The sequence below is a fragment of the Copadichromis virginalis genome, linkage group LG14 (genome assembly GCF_057382275.1).
Source record: "Copadichromis virginalis isolate Kocher_CV1m ecotype Utaka linkage group LG14, C_Virginalis_male_GT1.1, whole genome shotgun sequence".
NCBI lineage: Eukaryota > Metazoa > Chordata > Actinopteri > Cichliformes > Cichlidae > Copadichromis > Copadichromis virginalis.
In genome coordinates, this window is record NC_140631.1 from 24,614,776 (window position 1) to 24,640,195 (window position 25,420).

Here is a 25,420-nt window from a genome sequence, read left to right on the forward strand (position 1 = left end):
GCTGTTTGTTAGGTGCTTCTGTACACTTTGGAACAAAATCTTTCACTCTGGAACACTGACCAAGAAATCAGCATTGTTTTGATCCAAGATCTTTCACTTTAAAAGACAAAAAACAAAAAAACAATGACACAGTATCAGGACATATAAAAATCTTTGTGAGACTTCTTCACTGGTTGGGCGGGGGCAGGAAATGCAGGTACTGATGTGTAACTAATGAAATGTCTTAAGAAGAAACTCTACTTCCAGCTTCTAAACAAGCTCATGTAACACATGACAAAGACAGCCTTGTGTCATCTTATTCCTTCATATAATGTTCATTCTTAGGACTGATTTGCATTTTTTGGTTTCTACGTGTGCACGCGGTGTTTCTGCACGCTGAGCTTTGTTTAGTCAATATTTAAGCAAATGCAAACAAGCTTACCGGCTGAGTTGGTTAGGCCTACCCAAGTGACAATAATGTGGTCCTGCACACTGTAGCGTAGGAGGGAGTGACTCACGCATGCGTATCAAACCCTCTGCCCCTGCCAGCGCTAAGTGACTGCTGAAAAACAAAGACATTGAGCCGCGGCTGGGAAATGTCATCAGTCATCTCTAATGGAGGAAACAGATTTCTGACAGTCAGTAGGCTTATTCTTTGAGGGGTGAAATGAGAGAACTGGCCTCGATGCTTTTTTCTGCATGTGTGTAATCAGGACTTCAGATCTCGCAACAATAAGTGAGTACGTCGGCTTTTGAGAATCCACAGGTTCCAGATGCTATCCGCCCGTTTCTAGAAAGATTTCCGCGGTGTTTCTGGATGGGTCCGTACTCAGTGACAGCAGTTATGCGCGAAGAAACTGTGGGATCACTCATGTAGTCGTCTCACATCACGGACTTGTTTATTTCCCCGAGTCGAGGAAATGATGAACTTAGTTCTTACTGTGTAAATGAGAATTGCGCATTAAGGGCTATATGAACGCTTCGGTTATTAGATGAGCGCCTCAAAATAACGATTAAAATCCAAGAAGAACCCTTTTTGAATGTGTAAATCAGAAACGCGTCTTTTCTAAGAGTTCTTGGCGTGGATTTTCAGACACGAAGAGGAAAGTTACCTGCGCTCTTATCGGCCGAGAAGAGGCGCTGTCCGTGGTCCTGAAGTCTTTTCAACAACTCCTCTGTCTCACACCAGACCTCGTGTGAAGACTACTTGAGAAAAAGACCAAGTTAAAGCGATACTGTCCTCCAGCAGCTCCACAAAGAGCTGAATATGGTAACGCAATATAAGCTTCATCGGCAAACTTTGGTACTTTTGATTTATCTTGGTAAGTATAATTCTGCAAGATGTCAAAATATCCTGTTTGACTGTGGACTTATCATTTTCTATCGTACGTTTTTATACAACAATGAGTAATCAGGGGCCTTGGCAGTGGCTTGCGAACCACACAGGAAGCTGTGAACTCAAAACCCAGTTTCAGAGCAGTCCCATTGGTCTGCAGAGCCCTTCACTGCTTAATGTTGTCAGCATTTAAGGGAAATGAATAGAATCATTGAAGAGAGGCCACTGGGGTTAAGTTTCTTCACTTTCCCCATTTCCTCTGTCCCCTTCATGCCTTCCTCTCTATTTCTCTGCTCTGTTTCCATGTGTTTGTGTGAGCCCTCAACTTAAAAAAAAAGAGAGAGAGGATAGAATCAATGTTTGTCACTGTCAGCCCAGCGGGCTTTGGGTTATATAAGAGCACTGGGCCCAGTCACATAAACACAAGTAATGTGTCTTTGTGATTATAATCCACTGAATTTTTTTTCTTGCATATGTTTACTCACTTCCTACGCCTCTCCCAATATTCTTCTACCACTAATGCATTTATATTTCAATTAGCTCCTCCCTTTTGTATTATTTCCCTCTTCCTACACTACCCACAGTTTCTGCACTCCCTCTATCCATTTATTCCTCCCACTGCTAGTAAATACTAATGGGCAGAGGCCATCATTAGGGCTTGAATTTGCTATCAATATTGTGACTTAAGTGTCTCCAATGGCCCACAGAGCTTTATAAACCAGTTTATCTTTTTAATGCTCACTGACTTTGCATCTGGTTCAACATTGGGTTCAGTGTGAGACCCGATGACCACCACACATCAGTGGGTCATTAAGTTATTACAAAGCATTAAAACTGTTCTAGCATGTGTTTATGAATAACTAAAAAATGATGCATCGCGGCAGATTCTACAGAATGCTTGGAATTTGATCAGTAATAAGTGCATCTTTAAAGGGACATTTGACACCTAAAAACAAATACACTATATATTTTGTTTCCTCTTTCCATTGTGTTGGTCAGTTTTAAGAAAGTACATTTTTACAAAATCGAATACATAAGTATTTGTTTTATTTTAAACCTTTGGAAAGCACATTCTTAATGTTTAGTGGGTTCAGCTTGTCACATCATTCATGTATAAAAAAATATGGTCATGGTAAAAAGAAGGTGAACCCTCTGAAAATGAACCCAATTCTAAGGTTTTAGATAACAGAATATAGCAAAAGTGTATCTAGTCTTTACCAGGTCTTAAAATTAGGTAAATAGAACCTAACATGTACAGCAGTACATGTTAGACTGTTATTGATTTGCCAAAAACTAAGCTAAAAGAAGCAGTCGGTAGCTTATAGAACCAATTAATTCACTTTCCTTTCAGTTCACTTTTATTTATATAGCAGCAAATCATAACTTCAGCTGCCTCGGGGTGCTTTATATTGTAAGGTAAAGACCTTACAATAATACAGAGAAATCCCCAACAATCAGACAACCCCCCTTTGAGCATGCACCTGACAGTGGGAAAGAAACTCTGTGCCATTGTAGTCTTAAAATAATCTTAACATTTAATGATTGACTTCAGACTGTTAAGAAAAGACCCTGCCCAGATTGATGGACAGTAACAGTTGCTTCTCCATTGCCGATGTCTTTCTTCCTTGGCTTTGTGTTAACTCACGCCTGAATGCTCCAGATGATCAATTAATCGAGTATGTTTGATTTGCAGCACCTGGCCTTTTAACTCATATGGAGGCAGTAAGAGTGTATGTTGTTTTTCACACGTAGCTTCTGCATTTTGGATTAGTTTTTGTAAGGAAATAATGACACAGTGTAGGATGTCATGTTTTCTAGTTTATCTTGGTTGTATTTGTTGAATTTAAAGACCTGCTAAGGATGAGATTATTTTTAATTATATTCTTATGTGTGAAACCAAAGAGGGTGTGCTTTCTTTTTTTCTACTCTTTTTCTCTCTCTTTTTTTTTTTTTTTTTACAATTACATTGCGGTAAACTAAATATATGTAACCTTTCCATGCTTCTCAAGTCCACCTGTGCATGCCGGTATGTGTCGATGTCCAGTCAGACACAGAAGCAATTGTGGGAAAAGCCATGAAGTTGACCTGCATCTCCTGTTTGAAGAGGGAGGAGGTCACCGTAAAGACATTTGTAAAATGGCTTTACACCCCAAGTCCAACAAAAGGCAAAAATATTTCATATCTTGTAAGTTGTTTCTACGTTATTGTAAATGATCTAGCACATTGTGATTTTGCTCACACTGTATGTGTATTTAATTAATGCCTGCACACTTTTCCTTTCTCCTAGATATACGAATATAACACTAACAATTCCAATGTGGACGATAATCCATTTAAGGACCGTCTAAACTGGAACGGAAGCAAGGACTTACAAGAGGTCTCCATTGAAATCCGTAATGTCACCCATAATGACAGTGGTTTGTATACCTGTGAAATTCGTCGTTTGTTTGACTTTGAACTATACACTCCAGTCTTCGAAGTAAACAAGACCATCAACCTGACTGTGAAGGAGAAAGGTATGCCTAAATGTAAAATTCTTGCACGCTATCCACCTGTGTCCTGTGCTCAACTTTAGCTCTTTTTTCCACATCAGTAACACGAAATAAGTCAAATATAAATGGAAACTAAAAAGCTAGTAATGACTGATATGATGAAAAATCTCTCTCTCAAATATCTTCCCAGCATTAGTTTGTGTATGTTCCATTTTCCCCACATGCTCTAATATTAACAGGGCAGATTTGTTTTTGTTAACGAGTATTCTCCAAACTCACTTAATGAAAAGAGTTTGCAAATGCAGTACACCTTAAGTGACGATTCCACTGTAGACCTGCACATTTAACACTGAGATGAGAGAAAGACTAGTCTGTGTTTTATGTTTATTTATGTTGCACAAATCACCAACAGTAGATAAAAAAATAGTACATCTAATATTGTGTGTGTGAACGCAGTCTGCCACTAACTGCACCGCTTTCCTTCTTTCCCCCTTTCTTGTGACTGCACTGGTTTAAAAGGAATAACTGTGTGTTGTTTTGTCTGCCTTTATTGTCCATCAAAGCTTTCTTCTGTTGTCAGTGAAGGTGTTAATTCAAACCAGCTACTTTGCTATCTATAATAAGGGGTAATGTATTCTGCTTCCTGAATGCTTGGCTTGCTGAATGTGTCATGTTCCACCTTAATCGAATATACCCTACGTATATTTGAAATTACTCAACTCTCCCCATTTCTCTAACCTTACATTTTCTATATATGCTTGCACATAACATATTGTGAGCTATCAGGCGATAGGCTAGTTTGATTTAAAGAGTTTGCACCCACAAAAAGAAGACTGAAGAATAGAGTACAGTTAGATTGTTTTTATTATATTCACAGCCTGTCCTCCATATTTCACAGAACAGTTGTTTCAGATTTCAAAAAGCCTGCAGCTAGTGCACTGTACACTAGACCATGGTTACATTAATGTTGCAGTAATGGCATCCATAGTGGTAGAATGGATTACTTCGTGGCTGACATATCCATGCTTTCCCATCAAAGGGATTATATTTCACTAATATTCTCCTTTTGCTGGGGCTGCTGAATCAAATCAGAAAAAGCTGTCAGCTGTCTGGTCAGCAGGCTTTCTGGAATTTGTTATACACTAAGTGACACAGTGGTTCACAGTCACTCGTTATGAAAACAAATGAAGGACAATAAAAGGAAAACTTTCTTTAACAGCCGAAGGTGCCCATGTGCACTTTGAAACAGCTTCCGCTTGCTTGTAATCCCTCTTCTTGCTCTTAATGGGTTGTTAATGGGATGCTGTTCTAATGGTCTTCCATTGTAAACAATGGACAGAAAGCAATAAATGAGAAAGCATTTTCAACAGGATGTTGACAAGATATCAAACAAGATATTTGTTTGATTTCACTGACTGGATATTGAATTATCAGTAAAATAAACTATCTGTTGAACCGCAGTGACATTAAAACCACCTGTCGAGTACTTTGTATGCCTGCTCTGGGGGTGCCTTTGTCTCACGATAATAAATAAGCAGCAGATTCCTTAGTACCTGCAGGATGGTGCCTCCATAGGTGGGGCTTGTTCTCGTTCTTCACCTGCATGGTTAATTTGGAGGGAGTTTGGAGGCAGTGCCTTGGGCTCGTTCTTAATTAGTTTTATTGTGTAGTTCTATAATGTCTATGCTGGTGAAGAGCGTCATAGTTGTATACAAGACTCGCAGAATTTAATCCCAGCAGGCATTGTGAATGGTTTTAATGTTGCAGCTAATCTCAGTGTATATTAAGTATGTAATATTTAGAATAGGACTGGATGATTTATGTGCTATTACTTATTCCAGAAGCATCTCAGAATGGCTAATGAGCAGAAGAGGATTGTTTACAAGGAACAAAAGCCGTTCTGGTGTCAAAAACAGCATGCAATTATTTTTATGACAGATTCTAAAGTTAGAGTATGTTTCACGCTCTGAGAACCTCTGTGACATTGCATATTCATCCTATTTTCATACTTAAAGATACCCTGTGGAGATTTAGTGTTTTTATATGCAGATTTAGGTCGAATGTTCGATAGAGATGTTTGCATACACATATGTAACAACAAGATAAGCTCTGCAACAAAACAGTGAACACTGTTAGGAAATGTGTGGTATAAAAGCAGCCTTGCAAAATCTCCACTGGGTACCTTTAACTCTGTAGGGTCTTTTTCATTATATTACAGGTATGGCCATAATATTATGAATGCAACATGAAGTAGTTTCTGCATCACTTTTTAAGAGTATCTACAGTCAGGATGCTCCTGAATAAAACACCTTTGTTTGCTTTATTGTTGTAGCTGCATAACCATATTTATTATTTGTTTAATTGGATTTGTTCTTCAGTGAAAGACATAAGACAATGCATTAAAAAATTATGTATGACAAATGATTGTGGATCAGCAGTGTTGTACAAGATCAGGTCTCTTCTGCTTTTTTCTGCTCGCGGTATTCCAAGGAAGCATGCATAATGAATAATACATGTGCTTTGCCACTGTTTTAACTCTGCAGCCAGTGACGACACCACTGCAATCTACTCTGAGATCATGATGTATGTGTTGCTGGTGTTCTTGACCTTCTGGCTGTTGGTAGAAATGGTCTACTGCTACAGGAAGATCTCCAAGTCTGACGAGCAGGCCCAGGACACAGCGTGAGTCTCATGTACAGATGCACAGACAGATAAATGTTAGCAGGGATGTGACTGAACAGCGAATTTAAACAGCGTGTGTCCTGAACACAACCATGACGTCACATTTTCAGATATTTATGCGTTATGAGTCAAAACTCAGCAGTGGGTTTACATTAATTTGAAAGTCTGAAGTCACCAAGGAAGTGCACAAATAGCTGTAAGTGTGTATTTGCTTAGGACTTCTGGTTACATAATTGTAATTTAAAATCTAAAAAATATGGTGGGTAGGGAAATGAGATTTAAGAGTCAATCGGGGAAGAAAGGGACTGAGAGTGAAGGAATGAGGCAGGGGGGCAAACACACAGACAGAGAAGTAATTCAGTCCATCAGTTTGTAACCCTCCTGCAACACTAATCTGTCTTTTACCTAAACTGCTGACTGCTCTTTTTTTCTAAACAACCTTTTAACATCCGTGATGGATTTTCAGCTCCATCAGTGACGGGCATTTTGCATCGCCTTGTCAGTAATGTCAAAGACCCAAATGCACCTTTATAGTCAGCTCCCACTGGATTTTAGTGGTGCCAGCTAACCTTCACAACCCACAGTTACAACTTTTGTACAGTGACCTTATGTCCTGAAGAGAGCAATCATGCATGTGCTGATCCGGTTATTTTTATTTTGCAAACACTTACTGAATCTGCTACACTACATCTGCTTCCTTCAGTGACAGATTAAGTCCACGTACTGCACAATATGCACAACATTGCTGAATATTCACAAGACCCAATATCCAGGGTTTAGACATATTACAACATAATAAATAGTGAAGTGTTTCTGTGAGCTAATATATTTCAAAGAACTATATTTTCAACTAAATTTGAAACTAAACTTCTCTAAAAATATTCGGTTATTCATTGGCTTTCTATTTTACTATTAGCACTAACAGGTAATTAAGAGTTATTGGAAGTGGCAGAATTAAAATGCAGAACTTTTCTCACAGTTTTCAAACTTTAGAAAACAGTCATGTACTATCTCATATTTGTGTAGTGACAAATGTAATCAAGCACAAAATTAAAAATTACAGCATTATTGGCCAGTGAGGCCAATGTTTCAGTGTTGTCAGATAGACAGACACACAGACAGATAGACGGACTTTGGGGCTATTTTGTAATCAGTATTGTTTTTTAATATGGTTTAATTTAAATAGCAGTAAATCACTCTGACACTTCTTGGTCGCTGAGTTTTACAAAGTAGGTATTACAATCTGTGTTTTCCTGAAGCATTTAGGTTCAATTTTATGAACAGTAGACAAATTGACAGATAAATTAATAGTCCAATTATCAAAAAATAAAATGCTCCAAAAATTCAAAATATCAAGGCAACCTGATTCAAAGGCTTTCTGAGTTTTCTTATCTGTTGATATTCTAAGATTTATGCATTTCGATGTCCTCAGCAGCTTGAATTTTCTTCTTCTTTTGCGGTGTGCATTGTGTTTTCTCCTAGTTGTGAATTGGGGACCTTTTGTGTCTCAATCACACTTTTAATTTCCAATTTAAACAATTTTACTTTTTTAATTTTGTTTGGAAAATGAATTGCCCCCATGAATTAAATACAAGTGGCTCCACTGATTCTGGTGAACCATCGGAAATATAGGAGAAACCAAAAGTTCCATCCATCCATTTCCTTCCGGCCCAGGTGTCGTAGGGCGAGAGGAAATGGGACACGCTGAACCAAAGAAAGACATACAACCATTCGCACACTGGGCAATTTAAAATAACCAGTTAACCTAATGCCATGAACTACAAGTCGCTGGACTGTGGGAGGAAACACATAGACACAGAAAGGACCTTCTCATTATCAAGTAACAGTGCCACACCCCCAAAAACGAAAAGTTGTAAAGCAAAAGAAAGAAGCTTTTTAATTTAAAGTCAACCGCAACAGTCAAAAAGCTCAGAAATCTCAAAAAACTATTAGATCTGAGTTTTCTCAGCTGTAATACTGTAGCCTTGTCACTACCTGTAGCTGAAAGACTGCATAGGCTTTGGCCATTAGCCATTAGTGACCCTTATGACAACACAGAAGGTCTACCCACTCAAAGAATGCCATATGTGGCACAAGTAGGACATTTTGAGATTACCTTTTGTGATACATTAGTGGTTGAGAACGTATTAGTCATGTCCCTAAAGGAGAAGATAGGAGGCAACGATGTGATCTGTCAAAGAGTTAAATTAGGCTATTTCTGAAATGTGCTTACAGTCACAAAACTCGTTTCACTTGTATAAAGTGTTCTTCATCTGCACACTTTCAGTGCAGCTCTTTTGAATTGGGAGCATATTCAGTGCAAGTACTGTGTTTTGTTTTTTTAAACATGCTGATGGTTGGCTGTAAAATGCTGAATTAGGATGTCACATCTTGCACATCTTGATGTGCCTTCCACGCAGTCCCTAGGGCACTGCTCGGATTAGATATTTTTTATCTGGTAAAACTCAGTCCTTAATTTCTGTGAATTAGAGTCACATTTTCACGCTTCAATAAACAAAACGGAAATTCAGAATTGTTGCACTGTCATGAGCACTAAGTAGCTGTGGTGTGTGGTGCTAGAGAGGCCCATAGCACCAGGTCTTAGACACTCCTCTGTTTTTCTGCCAATCTGCCCACAGGACAAACTACCTAGCCATTCCCTCTGAGCAGAAAGACAATCCAGCCGCTCCTGTTACAGAATAACAGTGGTTTTCAATGACACGGTATTTTATATGTGATTCTCTCATCCCAGTTCTAATCACTGAAATCATCCCTTGTCTTTCAATTCATGTGTTTGTACCTTTATCACTCATAATTGTGCAGCTCTGTGGAGGAGTCTGCTGCTTCAACACCCCTTGTGCCCTTCTTTCTCATCCCCTTCAAAGGGGCTTTCATTTCTGACATTTAAAAAAAACAACAAAAAAAACGGCCTCACTTAATCACGAATCCTCCATTTTTATTCAGTCACCATTCAGTGTCCAATCTGTCCCACTTTCAATGATTTTCCATTAGGAACGATTGCACATAATTAATGCAAGCAGTGTTGAATGAAGTATCTGAAAGTGTGGGGAATGTAAGCATGTTCATTTTAGATATATTGATTTCTAGCACATTGAATGTTATGCACAGTTGCATGTTTAGGATGTAGGTGTCACAGTACTGTGCAAAAGTCTTGAACCATTTATTTGCATTTTGCAAGGAAATTGGAAAATGGATGCAGGTATTTACTTTACCTTTACTTGACCAACTTGATCTTTACTCTTTAACAGCCTGAACTCTTAAACAAGCTTTCTTGTCATTTATTTAAGCAACTTTAGGAATAGTTCTCCAGGCTTCTTGAAGGACTTTCAAAGCTGTTCTTTGGACATTGGGTGCCTTTTGTTCTGTTTGTTGTCAAGATGATGCCCCCTCACACACACACACACACACACACTTTAATAACTTGGAGGTCCAGGCTCTGGGGAGGCGAATTCATGACTAAAAGTGTGTCATTGTGTGTTTTCCTATTCACGTATGCTTTTTTTAGTAGCATGTCTGGTATCATTTTCATGACAATTTCTTGATAGTATTGCATGTTGGATCAAACTCTGATGGTATTTTTTTGCATTTGTAATACCATCAAGTTTGACAAGATACCGCTTGCTAAAATGCCTCCCCAAACAATGACAGAGCCTCCACTGTGCTTTAGCTGCAATCACTCATTGTTTCTCTTGACCTCCTCCATGCCTACTGACATTGCCTTGTTGCCAGTTCAGTACAGTTCTTTTGTAATTTGGCAGACCTCAGCCTTTTCTCCCCATCCTTGACAACAACCCTTCCACTGAGACCTCTTCTGATGAGGTTTCAGTGAACAGTAGATGGATCAACTGAATTCTGATCTCACTTCCTGTGTCAGGTCTTTGCTGGATTTCTTCGTGTCATGTTATATGTAGACAAAACACAGACTGGTCCATCCCTTGAACTAGGGGTCTTTTTTATGAATGATTCAAATGTCATTGTTAAGTGGCTTAAGAAAACATTCCTCTGAAAATGTTGATGTTCAAGGACCGAATTAAAAATAGAATAGAATAGAATACCCCTTTATTGTCATTGTACATGTACAACAAAATTATGGGTGCTCCACGCCAACTGAGAAGGAATAATATTATAAGTAAGACAGCAGGAATAAATTACAAACAGGAGAAATTTATATAATCAAGAGGAATGTACAATATACAAAATGATAGAAGAGAACAAAGTGCTTGGAAGTAGTGCAAAAGACCTGACCTCCAGAGGTGGCGGAGGGCAGCCAATTATTTTTGAGTGGTGTTAATTACCCTCTGTGCAGCCTTCCTGTTCTTAGTAGCCCCTGCGTTCCAAACACCAGGAAGAGGGCACGCTGTCCACTGAGGAGCGGTAGAAGGACAGCAGCAGCTTCTGGTTCAGGACATGGAAAAAGTGCAGGCGCTGCCGAGCCTTCTTTACCAAGGAAAGTCTGGCACCTTGGAGGAAAAAAATATAAAGAAATGAGGGGAAGCTCAAAGCTTTTGCACAGTAATGTGTGGTGTTGTAAAACTGGATAAGGATAAGCATGTTTTCTGTTCTCCTTAGGTATTGACCAATAACAGTGGGACATAGGTTTCATCAACCCTATCTGTGTCACTATGAAGATATGATTACTCCCAGGCAGCGATGGGAATCCTGCCAACTGACTGCCCCTGTGTATCGACTGTGTCTTGTGAGGAGCCAGTCAAAAATGTCCAAGTGCTCAGTTTTTCTCCTGCCTTTCCTCTCCAGTGTTTTTTTTTTTAACCTTTGTGCAAGGCGTCTCTAAAAATCAAGTGCTTTCACAGTTACATCAGGTTAAAGAACACAAATGTCATTGTACTGCACTTTTTATCAGAGAATTACAAGCCATTCTTCATTTGGACAGAGCAGTGAGCGGACTAACTAAAGAATTTCTTGGTAGTTAGTAGTGCGTCTGTGATTTATATGACCTATAAACAGATGTGATCCCAGAAAATGTCCTAGTCTGTTATGTACATCTTGTATACTGAATATATACTACTTTTTCAGTTCTTTTTTTTAAGTTTTCTTACAATTTTATACCATGCTGAGATTTTTGGGTCACAGTTTTATTTGTATTGGCCAAAAGTCTTTTTAAGGAAACTAAAATGTGCAGCTTTTATATTGTATGGGGCCTGCATTTGTCTTTTTTTTTTTTTTTTTTTTTGCTGTAACAAAATGAAGTGTAATACAAAAATGGAGTGCAAATATGCATAAAATACTGTTTCAAATCACACACTTTTAGCTGGTCTGAACTGATAAATTTCTTATACTCTCCTCTGTAAAAATCTCATAGCCACACTGAGCTCTGGTCTTGAAGTATATTCTATAGGTCAAGTCTTGCTTCATACAGTTAATCTGAAGTTTGTACTCAATGCTTTGACTGTTGCTGTTCTACAGTAGCATTGCTATTGAGACTAAATGTGTGCCTCTTTCTATAATACAGCACTGTAGAACTTTATATACTTTGTGATTCATTCCACCATGTTGGTTTTGTCTGTTACACATATAAAATATGCCATGTTTCAGTGAGCTGCTTTTAAATATCAAATACAATGGATTCCACAATCTGTGTTAAAGCTTTTCTGTTGTTGCTGACTGAAAACCTTTACTAATACTGTGACATTTAAAGTTATTCATATTCAGGGGCCGGACTACTTTGACTGGTACCCAATTTCCAGAATAAGGGGGATGTGCAGGGCTGTAGTAAGTACAGAAAACAGGTCTGGCCCGGATCCGGCATCAAGCTGACACTTCTGACTGCCAGGTCTGGCAATGATGGCACTATTTATGTTCCTATTTTCCTATTTTAGTTAGAAGACCCAAATACGATGTTGCAATACTATACTGCTATGGCCAACGTTTCAAATTAACAGGTTTGTGAGTGTCCACTTTATCCAAAACCTAGTGAGGGTTTACTCATGTTTACCACTGAGTGGCTGTACACTGAAAAAAATATGTTGTTGGATTTACTTAATTCAATGGTGGACATTTGTTGCACACAGATGTTTTGCTTTGGCAGCAACTTAAACCATTGAGTTAAATTAACACAATTTATTCATGTTCAATAAACCTGTGCAATTTGTGTTGATAAAATGTGACTTAAACATGTTTTGATGAAGTAATTTGAGCTCTTGAAATATTTTAATCCTTCACAATTTTCTCACTTTATCCCAACACCATTCAATAACTTTTACCCAATACTACTTGGTCACTTAAATACTATGTTATCTTCAAATTACATTTTGCTATTATATTCTAGTATCAAATACACAATTTTCAAATGGAGGCCTTATAACAGATTATATTGTTCTCTTCCAAGATGGTTGCTGGCATCCACCAGTAACCTTTCAAAACAAAATGTCTAATTTCACTGCATTGACAGTAGGTAAAGAATTAAACTGACATTACTCCACTACTGAATCTATATAAACCAACAGTTAAATAATGTCAGTTCTTCCGTGTTCTCTGGAATCAATCACAGCAAAGAAATTAGACTCTTTCTTTTGAAAAATGTTGGGAAAGAACAATACAAAACATTCTATTTAAGGCCTCTGACGTCAAGATTCAGTTAAACAACAATTATAACTAAACAATTTGAGGTAATGTTAGTTTCCATTAACATTAAATTAGGTTACTGAATTGGCAAACACCTTCCTATTAACATTACCCATTTTACCCCAATAACTAAAGAAATTAGCACTTGCAGGTCAAAACCTTTATTCAAGAGATGCAAAAATAACATTGATACAGTGACTGTCAAAAATTACGGCACTGATCATACTGTGACATCTTGGTTCAAAACAGCAAGCTTAGAAATATTCAACGTTCCTTACTTCAACTGAATGAAACTGAAAATACCATTTCACACGGCCCATATGGGATATTTAGACTGCATAACTGTTCATGCTACATCTCTTCACTAGTAAAAGAAAGAAAAAATACAAAGAGAAATTTAAAAAATGCTGCCAAACAGAGAACTTGTACAGAGCAAAAGGAAAAACAAACAACAACAACAACAAAAAAACGGCTCGTCCTCATGGCAGTTGCAGTGTATATAAAAATGAACCCTGCGATCTGTTCCTGGAATTGAGTTTCAAAAATGCAGCAGAACAAGTGTGAGATTTAAATGTCTTCTCACCTAGAGCTGGTCACCTCACATGCATAACAGTGAGCTTCGTTGCAGGAGCAGTTTTGTCTTAGTTGTGAGCTTTTCTTGAGAGCTGAGTTGCTTCCAACTCCATTACCACCCTTTGAATCACCTCAAAAGTGTAGCAGAGTTGTGATGGGTAACTCATATTGAAGGAATAAAAAAGGTCCAAACAGCATGGCTACTGCAAAGGTCACGTTATCCAGATCTTGAAGAACTACTATACCCTCGATGATGATGCCAACGTCAGAAAAGTCATTGCCTGGTGCATCCTCTGGAGACAGATGTTCATTGTGGTTTTCTCAATCTGTGCAGTGGCCTCAGGCAAGTCCTGGTTAAACACAAAACATTTCTTTAAGATTCCTTTTTAAGCTCATCTCTTTTGAATCTACCAGTTCTAATGTTAGAGTAATTTAAACCAATGCAAGCAACATAGTAAATAGCTATAGCCAAAGAGTGGCCTGCCATGCTGCCATTCATGGTCTAACAGAGTTTCTAAGAGAGGGTGAAAAACATAATTTCAAATGCTTTACATTAGTTTTTCTTAGAAAGACACCGGCCCATCAGAAATCCAGGTTTTGTCACTCAGAAGATGTTAGAATTTAGACTTTCAGCCCCACAATTTGGTTAGCTGTTGGTCTTTTTTTTTTTCAAACAAAAGCTAATGTAAATATTGGTGGGATTTTCCTTTGTTCACTAGAATGACAAATTTAAAGTTTTTTCACACTGATGTGACCCCTAATACAGGGGTGGGGCCTCAAGGGCCGGCGGCTGAGTTCACTACCAGGCCTCATGTGAACTTCAAATTATTAAAGAGGACTACTGGTCCTAACTGGTCCAATGAGGATCAAGTGGATAACTAAATGCATTTTTAAATGTTGCAAAGCCACAATCTACTCATAAAACACTCACCATGAACTCCTGCACCAAGATGTTGCAATTGTCTTTCACACAGATGCGGAGCACTTTGATGAGACTCCCTTTGAGCATTAATGTCATCCTAAAGTATTATAACAAAGAAAACAGAGATTTGTGAACTTTTCAGTAGCACAGAAGAAAATGATCCCAGACCAAAAGTTCCTGTTTGACATCAACTTTATGGATATATAGTTTCCAGAACATTTATTTTTTTAAAAAGATCAATTTTTCTCAGTGGGCCAGTAAATGCATGACGAAAATTATGGCATCCTTTCGGTGGAATCAGTACTCACAGGTAATAGTTGACTGTTTCAATGGATGCAGCATAAAAATCTTTTACTGACCTAATGCAATACATATACACTTTGTAGTTAAAGAATTTTAAAGTTCTTACTGTCATCATGGCAGCTACATCCTTTAGCTTTGTGCCCTGTTCCCCCGATCACTTTGCAAACACTTTCAGCAGACTGTCAGAGAGAAACTCAGCTCCGTCAGAAACCTTGACTGTAAAGGCATGGTTGGGATGCACTGGAATGCTGCATTTCATCTGAAATGACATAAAATTATTTTGAAATAACAGCAGGCACTGTGCTTGGTTAATAATCAGTAATGTTTTGTTGAATAAAAACTGTGTTTCCAGATCTTATGGGATTAAAAAAATGTTTATTTCTGATTTGCAACCCAAGAACCCACAAGTTACAACCTCATTTTAGTTCAAGTGTGCATTAATGTGAGTCCAGTAATCACCTTTCTGACAATACATACAGGTATAAGTTAAACCTATGGCAGATTTTGGATTTCTCAGTTGTATTAATAGGGTGGTCTATTTGAGTATGCATGCACCTAATAATTATAAAAAACCTATTATAATTAAGTTACAGAAACCTTAAGCGAAAATAGAATATACTTTCTTACCATAACACCTTGAACCCACAATCCATCAGCTGACTCCTGGTGAAATGCAGAATAGATGTGGTCTCTCAATGTGCATCAACAAAAACAAAAACAAAAACAAAAGGACAGCAGGTGAGGGCAGGAGGGGTAGGGATGTAAGCTAGCATAATGCCGCTGATGATATTAGCTAAAGCTGTTCAATGTCCAAAATCTCACTAACACCACGGTGCAGTAAATACACAATGTAACTGAAGAGTCAGTTGACAAATCTATTCACACAGAAAACCAAATTATGTTATGAGTGCCTCGTAATTAGGTTTAATGTGATATTACGGCTCTTGTGCCAAAGACAAATTCAAATGAAAAAGCGCCAATTCTTTGACAACAGATAAAACAGCAAATAAGCTAACGGCTCTTTTTTAGCATGTTACATGGCGGCACTTTAGACGTTTAACTACATTTGGCTGAAATATGGTAAATATTAATTCAAAAAATCAAGACATACCAAAAAACGTAGAGTTGGCTGCTCGACTTGACTGAGATGGATGCATTTTTTAAACCACGATCCAAAGCCCGCGAGATGAAATCACGCGTGGTTTCACGAGATTTAACGTTGCTATCTTATTGACTTACTTCACCTGAACATGATATAAACAATTTAATACACCCTTTCTGCATATCATGTAGTTTTTACACTATATAGTTACATTTATCTTTAAAACATGAGGCAATTGTGTTAAATACATGCAAGATGCTTACATAAATCCAAGAGATGGCCAGTCCCTTTTTTTCAGTGTAGCTCAGGCATTAGAGCAGATCACCTACTGATTGGAAGGTTAGTGGTTCGATCCCTGGCTCCCCCAGTTTCCATGTCAAGACTATGAATGTAATTAGGAACCACTCAGTTTAGAGAAAATGTGTGATTAGGCAAATGTAGAGAATAAAGAAGCGCTATATAAGACTCAGTCCAGTCATGTTACTTTTGCACTATTATGTTCCGGCACATGTTGTTTTTACATGGCTTGATTATTACATGGGCCAGCATAGGACCACCAGTGTGTCTGCAACTGGCCCATGTGTGGGCCACCTCTGGCAAACCTGATCTGGTGCAGGTGCAAGAGAGCCTATAGAGGTGGAGGTGTGCTCTGGAGAGAAGAGGAAAGATAGCCAGTTCAAGCAAGACAGAATATATGTGTGTAAATGAGAGGGAGAAGGCTGGAAAGCTGAAGGTGCGTAGTGCAGCCGCAGTGAGGGTAGATGAGTTTAAATACCTGGGGTCAACCATTCAAAGAACAAACGGAGCACAAGAAAAAGGAAGAGTGGTAGAGTGGGTGGAGACACGTGTTAGGGGTTATTTGTGACAGAAAGATAGCAGCTAGAGATAAGTCAAAGTTTATTTCTAAAGCACATAAAAAACAAAAACACTAAACAAACAACAACCCTAAATAATACTGTGTTTGTTCAACTAGAATGGAAAGCACCTGAGAATAAGTATTATTTAAATCTGTTTTAAAATGATTGAGAGACTCTTGCGTGAAAATGATGCATGGAATGGTGAAATTAATGCATTTGGCGATTAGACTCCGATGAACCATTGTGGCTGAACAAAATACCAACGGAGTTAGGATATAGGACAGGAACCCCCAGAGTCTAGGCCAGGGGTCTGCAACCTTTCACACTTGGACCCGGTTTCCACGCAAAAGAAAACACTGGGAGCCGCAAATACTTTTTGAAATCTAAAATGAAGATAACACTGTATATATTGTGTTTTTTTTTTTTTTTACCTTTATGCTTTGTGTGAACAACTAAAGTAAGTAAGTAAAGTTTATTTATTAAGCGCTTTTCACAGACAGGCAGTCACAAAGCGCTGTACACAAATATTAAAATAAACAATACAATCAATAGACATTATACACAATGTAAAAGATTAAATGTAAATAATGTAAAGAATATAAAATACGTAGATCAACAAAAGGCTTGTTTGAACAGAAAAGTTTTAACTGCTTTTTAAAAGAATCCATAGAGCAACTAAGGTGTGTTGCTTATGAAATCCATGAAGTTCTACCGAGAAAATTACATTTTATTTATGTTTTGAACTCTTAAAGAAATACAACAAAAGGAAAGACGCCCAGCTGAACTAAAATGATCCATGTAGCAAACAAAAATTGTTGTGAGCCGCCACCCTTATATCGCCTTTGGGCTTTTGGACGCTTGACCTGACTTCTAAAAAGTAATTGGAAAAAAAGCACTATACTGCTAACAAAAAAAAAAAGATATTTGCAAAATTCTGCCTAAATATGTATTTTACCTGGTTAATGTGTGTGGCGGGGCGTGGTCTGCAGTGCCGCTGTATGGGAGTCGGACGCACCTGAGCGGCACCCGCAATCACGCCTTGCCGCCTTAAAGTCTGTGCTCTCTCTGCTGTTGTGTTGGTATGTGTCGGGCTGCGTACAGCAACCGTGTGTGAAACGCGATCAATAAAGAGATGCTGAAAAGCATGTTCATGCAAACATCGTCGGGTCTGTCGTGATATGTTTACAATATGGTCCCGAACCTCTGCGCACAGCGTCTGCAAATCGGGGCTTTCATCTTTACGCAGGACTGTAAGCTGTCATCTGTGGGGCGTGAGCTGTGTTTGTTTTTAACTTAGTTCACGGTGGACAACAGCTGCCGACATAATGTGGATCCGAAGATCCATAATTGGCCTACCTGGGGTCGAAAGTCTCGATAAATGCACAGCGTTTCAGCGGGTACACTGGCTTCCGCGAGTGTGACGCTTATTTTGAGCGATGAAAAAATAATAAGATATAATTTTATTTTTATATTTCAAAATCACAATAATCTTCCAATTTAGAACTACATGTTAAAAAAAAAAAGAACTAAACACAAATAAAATACACTTTAGCTAATTACTTCTAATGTATTTTCCCAAACCACCCGGAGCCGCAAAATAAAGACTAAAGAGCCGCATGCGGCTCCGGAGCCGCGGGTTGCCGACCCCTGACCTAGACAATGGTGGTGGTGAAGATGAAGAGTGAGTCTTGGCTGGGGCTCTGAAGTGGCAGCTGATTGGCCCAAGGAAAGGGAACTCGTGCATAAGCTTCATTTGGTTCTAAACCCCAGTGCTCTGGCAGGAGTGTAAGGTTACAAAAGTTCAGTTAACTATGGTGGCAGCAAACTACTGAGACTCTTAAAACCAAGTAATAAAATTTTAACCTGGATCCAGAAATGCACTGGAAGCCAGGGTAAGGAGCCTAAAAAAGTACTGTGATCACACCATTTCTTTCTCGCCAAAAAGCAAGCAGGCGACAAAGTAACAACTAACAGAGCCAAAATAGAAATGACTGCAACAGTCTAAGTGAGAGGTAATAAAAGAGTGAACTGATCTCTCAAAGTTATGTTACAGGAAGCAGGCCTTGACTTGAGGAGCCTTAGTTTAAAAACAAAACTCATCTTAACAGAGTTAATCTGTTTATCTAATTTTAAAGCACAGTCAAAAAAAATCACACCAAGGTTCCTTGCCATTAGGTAACAATAAGAAGCTAAACCACCAATGTGACTCTCATCCTTATCTAAAAGAGTTAAAGGAAAGGTTTATAAGATGGTAGTGATTCCTGCTACCTCTGCCTCCTCCTGTCAACCTGAACGTGGCAGAGTGAAAAATTTTCACTGGGAGTGACCAGAATGGACAGGATTAGAAATTCGTATACTGGAGGGACAGCTCGAGTTGAGTGGTTTGGAGACAAACTTATAGAGGCAAGGCTGAAATGGTTTGGACATGTTGAGAAGAGGGATAGTGGATATATTGGACAAAGGATATAGAAGATTGAGCTGCCAGGCAGGAGAAAAAGAGGAAAACCTCAGAGAGCATGGTTAGTGTGACAGAAGAAGGGATAGAGTGAAATTGGGGGAAGATGATCCGCTATGGTGACCTCTAAAGAAAGCAGCTGAAAGAAGTATGTTACTCAGCACTAATTCACAGGTATCTTTATATAGAATGGCCTGTTTGCCAAGCTAGCTAGTATTAGCTGATAACGTAGCACTCCCACTGCTCGCCTAAATTTGTTAACTTCTGACTCCTATAAAAGTAGTGTTGGGGTTGCAATGTAAAAAGGAGGCTGTAAAGCAGGAGTTCATGTGGCTACATCCGTCTTTCGGTGCCATGCAAACTGTATAATGAGTCCTCTGTTACTTTAACTCTACCAGGACACTGAGAAGAAAATGCAATATTGACCCTCAGCAACTCTTAACTCATGTTCTCCTTATTATCTGTGACTGCAATGGTGATGAAAAGAAAGAAGTTGACTTTAAATCAACCACAATAAGCCCCACTGGCATTCACAGCTCTTATTAACTCAGCAGAAAAGCAGCTAACAAAACGCCTTTCGATTAGTTTCGACTTTAAGTAAACTCGGTGTATTTTAATTGTCTGTCTTCACAGAGCTTAAACACATACGTACAGAGGGGTTTTATTCCGTGGGAAGAGAGCTCCTTCAGATATGCAAAGTCAGAGGGGCTGATGAAGACAAAAAGACAGCAAAAGGCGAAGGTACTGGCAGGGAGAAATAGATGAAAACCAGCACTTAAGAGGGATGTGATGTATGTTGCTCTTTTAGCTAGCCGTGACCCACAGCAGTGACAGATATAGCAGCAGCTGTTGTTATAGCAACCCAGGCATGCCTGAAGCAAGGCAGATTGCCTGGAAAAGATATTACCAAGTGATAGTTGAGACACATTAAGTTTTGCACTAGAGAAAATCTGGAGTGCTTGTTATAGGCAAAGTATAAAGACGCCACCGGTCACATAACATCTGCTCCAGGTGGAAGTAAAAAGCCTTGGCAGATTATCCCAGAATATAAGTGAACACAAACCAAGGTCAGCTATACTGTCCGAATGGGAAACAGGTAACGTAACCAGTGTGGCCTTTATCCATCCATCAAGTTCACATAAATTGGTTATTGATCCCATAAACTCTGTAACAATGTGCCATTATGGATTTGAGATACATTGTGAACGTGCAATTCTGCCTCCTCCTCGCACCACCCCTCCTCACTCTGTCTCCCTCTCTCCTCGCCTCACCGTGTCTCTACCTTCGCCTGCTCTTTTGTTACAATGTGCCTCCCTGAGGATACAACCCAGTAATACGGCCCACATTCTACTAAAATATGTTTCAATTAAACTGCCATGCCCCGACTGCCTCAGTGCTCCAGTAAGCATTTCAAGTTGCATAGGTTTAAGAAGGCAGGACAAGCTGTGGCAACAAACACTCTTAATTTGGAGGTAATTTCCTTTAAAATCACATAAAGCATCGCTAATAGTGGAGAGGGATCTTGAAACTTAAAAGTCCACGGATGAAACACATGGCATTTTAAACATATAAAGTGGATGTCAGTGGATTCAAAGACTTTTTTTCATCTAAACAACCATCATACAATGTGACCATAAATCATTAATCATGCAAGTAGCTGAGTGCCTGTCATTTGTGAAGGGTCTTTGTCTCCCTCTAGTGTGAAGCATATTATGTAGTAAAAAAAATCAGCGTAATGAATTTAGAGCTTTCTGTTCCTCTGTCAAGAAAGATTACAACACCTAAAGCAACATTTTTTGGACACCTCAAGAATATTGTAATATTTCACAATGAATTCAGACATTTAATTAATTTATTCACACTTTCTAATTTGGAAGGCTGATCAGAAAGGCTTGGCTGTGGACTCTCTATTGATACAGCAGCAGGCTGTAGGCTACCAGACATTACAGTCACCCAGAAACAAAGCCTATTGATTGCCGATCAATAGTCACTTTGGTGGATGTGAGCTCCTATCTGTTTTAGCATTACATTGTCATGATAGATGGGAACATGCTGAGTGAGTAAAGTGAGCAATTATTATGCTTTGATATTCTGGTTTTTAAACAGGATACAATTCCCCCCCAATTTCTCATTTCTTCTCTGAACAGCATGCTGCTTGTTTCTGGGAGAGATTTAACCTTTCCCCCTTTAACTGCTGTTTATAAACTCATTATAGAGCTTCTTTTGGGTCCTCAGTTACCCTCTCTTTTAGACATGGTTTGATGCATTTTGGCTATCGAAGAAAAGATAAAAATATTACTTTGGGAACAGATAAAAGAAAAGGTAAAAATATTACTCGGGGCTCTCGAATAAACAAGCCCAAAGTAGCTTTCGTGAGAGAAGATAAGGCCTGTTTGTCCTCCATGTGTTTGTATCACTGACATTTATTCTAAATGAGTTCACTGAAAACAATCCTGTTTCAGAAATTGGTTTTCTTGGCGATTAAGTCCGGATTGTAGCACACTCAGTCTCTTTTAACTGGAGGAATGTGTGCGTGTGTGACTTGGCCTCTGCTTGGAGGCTTCCAATACATTACAAATGAATGTCAGCGACAGAGCGAAACTGTTTTATGGAGCTAAAATGACAGATTATCTGCTAAAGAACAGGATCATCAAGAGCTAATGTAGTGGAAATAATTATGCTGCCTGAGCAGTTCTAAAAGAAACTGCTAACTATACAGTAGATACGATACTGAAGGGTCTGTCTAAGTTGAGTGTGGCAGCTCTCTTATGGGGTTCTCTCGCCCCCCCTGTCTTCTTTCTGCAGCTCATCTGTGACTGTGTTTCAAAAACCTAAGGACTTCCTGCAGATCTCTAAAGAAGATTGAGCTGGGAGACAACCTGTACAGAGTTTTCAAAGACTTTTTAGACTCTGGGACGATGACATTGTGCTGTAAAGAAAGCTGCTCTTCTCATGCTGTTTCAAAAAAAAAGAAAAAAAGGAAAAGAACTATTTAAAATTTGAGTACATTTCAGCTCATTTTCACATCGAATTCCTGTACACACAAGTATGGAAAACTTATGTATTGCATATTGTGATTTTGTGACATCAGTGGCTTTGTCAAAAGAGCTGTCTGGATGTGACACTTGTCAGTAGCTCAAATGAAAGATTTCAGTCGGGTTGATCGTGTGTTTTTGTTTAGGAGACTTGAAGCATTTGACTATGTAAAATAAGGTCAGTTCATGGGTTAATTTGTTTTGCTAAAAACACCGGAATCGCTTTGACGACATGAGGAAGGTGTAGTTAACTCCACTTTATGCATTTGTAAGTAAGCGAGGGAGACAGTCTAAGTTGCGCAAATGTCCTCATCAGGAGGAGCAAGAAAGGCTGTCTGCAAAAGTCTGAGCACGCACCTACTACAAGAGCACCAATTTTCGAGCTTTCACCCAGCAGGCTATAAGAGAAAGATACTTCTAATTATAAACTAAAGATACCTAGAAAGGATCTCATGAGGTGAACTTTGCAGCAGATACCAGCTCGTCTGCTTATGCTGCTAATGTTACAGCTAATGTTACAACAACCTGGTGCTGAATGCCCAGAAGACAGTGGAGATTATTGTGGACTTCAGGAAGCACACAGCCCCACTCCCCCCCATCATCCTGACTGACACCCCCATCACCTCTGTGGACTCATTCCGCTTCCTGGGTACCACCATCACCCAGGACCTGAAGTGGGAGCCCACCATCACCTCCGTCATCAAGAAAGCCCAGCAGAGGATGTACTTCCTGAGGCAGCTGAAGAAATTCAACCTGCCAACACGGACGATGATGCAGTTCTACACTGCAATCATCGAGTCCATCCTCACCTCCTCCATCACCGTGTGGTACGCTGGAGCCACTATCAGGGACAAACAGAGACTGCAGCGTGTTGTGCGCTCTGCTGAGAAGGTGATTGGCTGCAGACTCCCATCTTTGCAGGACCTGTACACCTCCAGGACATTGCGGCGTGCAGCTCGGATCTCAGCTGACCCTTCTCACCCTGGACACAGTCTGTTTGAGGCAGGAGGCTCCGGTCCATTCGCACCAGAACCTCTCGCCATAAGAACAGTTTCTTCCCCTCTGCTGTCGGACACATGAACAATAACCATATGACTGTCCCCACCACTAACACATGACCCTACGCTGTGTTCACTGCATCATTCTATGTTTGGCACTGATCACCACCTGCACTCATGTATATATCTTTCAACGTAGCACTCTTAATTCTTACTCTCATGTATATATCTCATGTATATCTCATGCACATATCTTTCCACGTAGCACTTTTAATTCTTATCCCTACTTTTATTTTTTCCATGTCTATTTAAGTGTTATTTATGACACCATGTTTGCACTGAAGCACCGCAGCAATTTCCTAATGTTGTAAACCTGCTCAACATTTGGCAATAAACCCCATTCTGATTCTGATTCTGATTGTTACCAGCCAAAACTGATATTAACAGACCCGAGCAATAAATGGAAAAATATGAAAGCATGTATCCTCTGCAAGTGTTGGATAAAGTGTAAGGACATACTGTTAGTAGGCTGTAAAAATAAAACAGCAGGCAAAAGTTCCAGCTGTGCTGCAATGGAGCAGAGAGGGATGAGTGTTTCTAGTGAACGATATCAGTAAGAAAAAAAAAACTATAAAAAAGAAACATTTTGAAGCACATCTTTACTAAATTAAGCATACATAAATGAATAAATTAATGGTGTTTGTGTTTGGATTAATATTGTCACAGGTTTTAAATAAATTTGTGAGGTTTTCACTGGTATTTTGCACCATGGCATTTGGTGCAAAATACATGGATGCAGCTGGTCCCCCATGATGCATCCATGTATATACGTTTATCTAATACCCAGAAAAAAATCATTACGTGGACACAAATTAATCAGGATGTGCACACAAATTAAGCAGGCCATGCACAGGAGTTGTATTTTGTGAGCCATTTTATTATCATTGACTGTCTTTTTATAGGGACGATTAACTGGGAAAAACTGGGAATGCGACAGTTGGTAAACTCAGTGCTCATATACCAGCTGAGAGTGAGGTGTGGATGACCGAGGGAAAACATGGAGTGAAATTAAAATGAATGAATATGATTTTTGTTGAGGAAAAAAAGGAAAACACAAGCTAATTCACTTGTGCACAAACTTTAACTGGAATGGTGTCTTTGATTCATTAGAAAATACAGCATGTTGGCCATGAGCTTTCGAAATGGTGCACTGGGCCAGATGGACCTTTTTCCTATTGGAGGGGGTGTTTGTGAATAATAGCTGGCTCATTGCCCTGCCCAGCATCTGAAGTTGGAGAGCAAAAACACCTGAACCTATATTTTCTGATGAGCATTTGTTTTGTTAATAAATGCAGATCTAGACTGAAACAGCTTCTGTGTTCATGCATAAAGTCACAATCTAGGCTGTGAAAAACATCTGTTTATGCTGGAGCTGACTGGTTTGGACACATTCAAGACCACACCTCTCTACCCGTCTGTTGAAGGACCACAGTTTTAAATGCTAAGAGAGATTGTTCTGAATTATATGGTAATGTGTGCTGCTCCATAACAGTTAAAGGTCAAGTTCTCCTCCTCTCCTGAAAAGTCCACACTGCAGAATCATCTAAAAGGATTTCAAACCATTGTGTCACAGGCTAAAGTAAGAAAGGTGTTACCACTAATTCCACAGCCTACTGATTTCTTGTAGCTGTCGAAGAGGAACGCAAACATTTCAAATGGAGGGAAAGAAATTGAATTTTTCCCAAAGAAGCTTTCCAAAGATTATCACCAGCAATCCACTTATAATTAAATCTTCACACATTTCATGCTGTATAGTCAGACAAGGCACTAGTGTTGACTTTTCCACACATAAAAAGTGCACAGTTATTAAGCCATTTCTAGAGTGTACAGCTTGATTGACTTCTAGCCAAAGAACATAATTTGTTGGTCTATTTTAGCAGACATAAAGTAAAAAACTGGAATGTACAGCTTTAAACCAAATATGGAGTAAAAGCCAGACATTTTCAAAAAATGCCCATATTTATTGTGAGAACATGGAGAGGCCACAGTCATTTTGATGAGCCTAATATAAAAAGAAGAAGAA

The 25,420-nt window shown here is 39.0% G+C and overlaps 1 protein-coding gene and 1 long non-coding RNA gene across 3 annotated transcripts; one reads left to right on the plus strand and one right to left on the minus strand.

Moving 5' to 3' along the window:
* Positions 1 to 526: 526 nt before the first annotated feature.
* On the plus strand, positions 527 to 12,107 carry scn3b (sodium channel, voltage-gated, type III, beta). 2 transcript variants are annotated; one of them, XM_085430066.1, is made up of 7 exons: positions 527 to 715; positions 1,073 to 1,301; positions 3,325 to 3,500; positions 3,603 to 3,831; positions 6,351 to 6,489; positions 9,129 to 9,212; positions 11,080 to 12,107. In XM_085430066.1, the coding sequence occupies exons 2-6, from the start codon at positions 1,247 to 1,249 to the stop codon at positions 9,190 to 9,192; spliced, it is 663 nt and encodes a 220-aa protein (XP_085286192.1). In that variant the 5' UTR covers positions 527 to 715; positions 1,073 to 1,246; the 3' UTR covers positions 9,193 to 9,212; positions 11,080 to 12,107. The 2 variants fall into 2 exon arrangements, with proteins under 2 accessions (XP_085286192.1, XP_085286193.1); XM_085430067.1 differs by lacking the exon at positions 9,129 to 9,212 and having other exon boundaries at positions 527 to 1,301.
* A 1,393-nt stretch (positions 12,108 to 13,500) lies between these two features.
* LOC146694011 (uncharacterized) lies at positions 13,501 to 16,288 on the minus strand. The gene is made up of 4 exons (XR_014914850.1): positions 15,518 to 16,288; positions 14,997 to 15,149; positions 14,597 to 14,684; positions 13,501 to 14,015 (listed from the first exon to the last, which is right to left on the minus strand). It is a non-coding gene; the product is annotated as an uncharacterized LOC146694011 (long non-coding RNA).
* Positions 16,289 to 25,420: the final 9,132 nt, after the last annotated feature.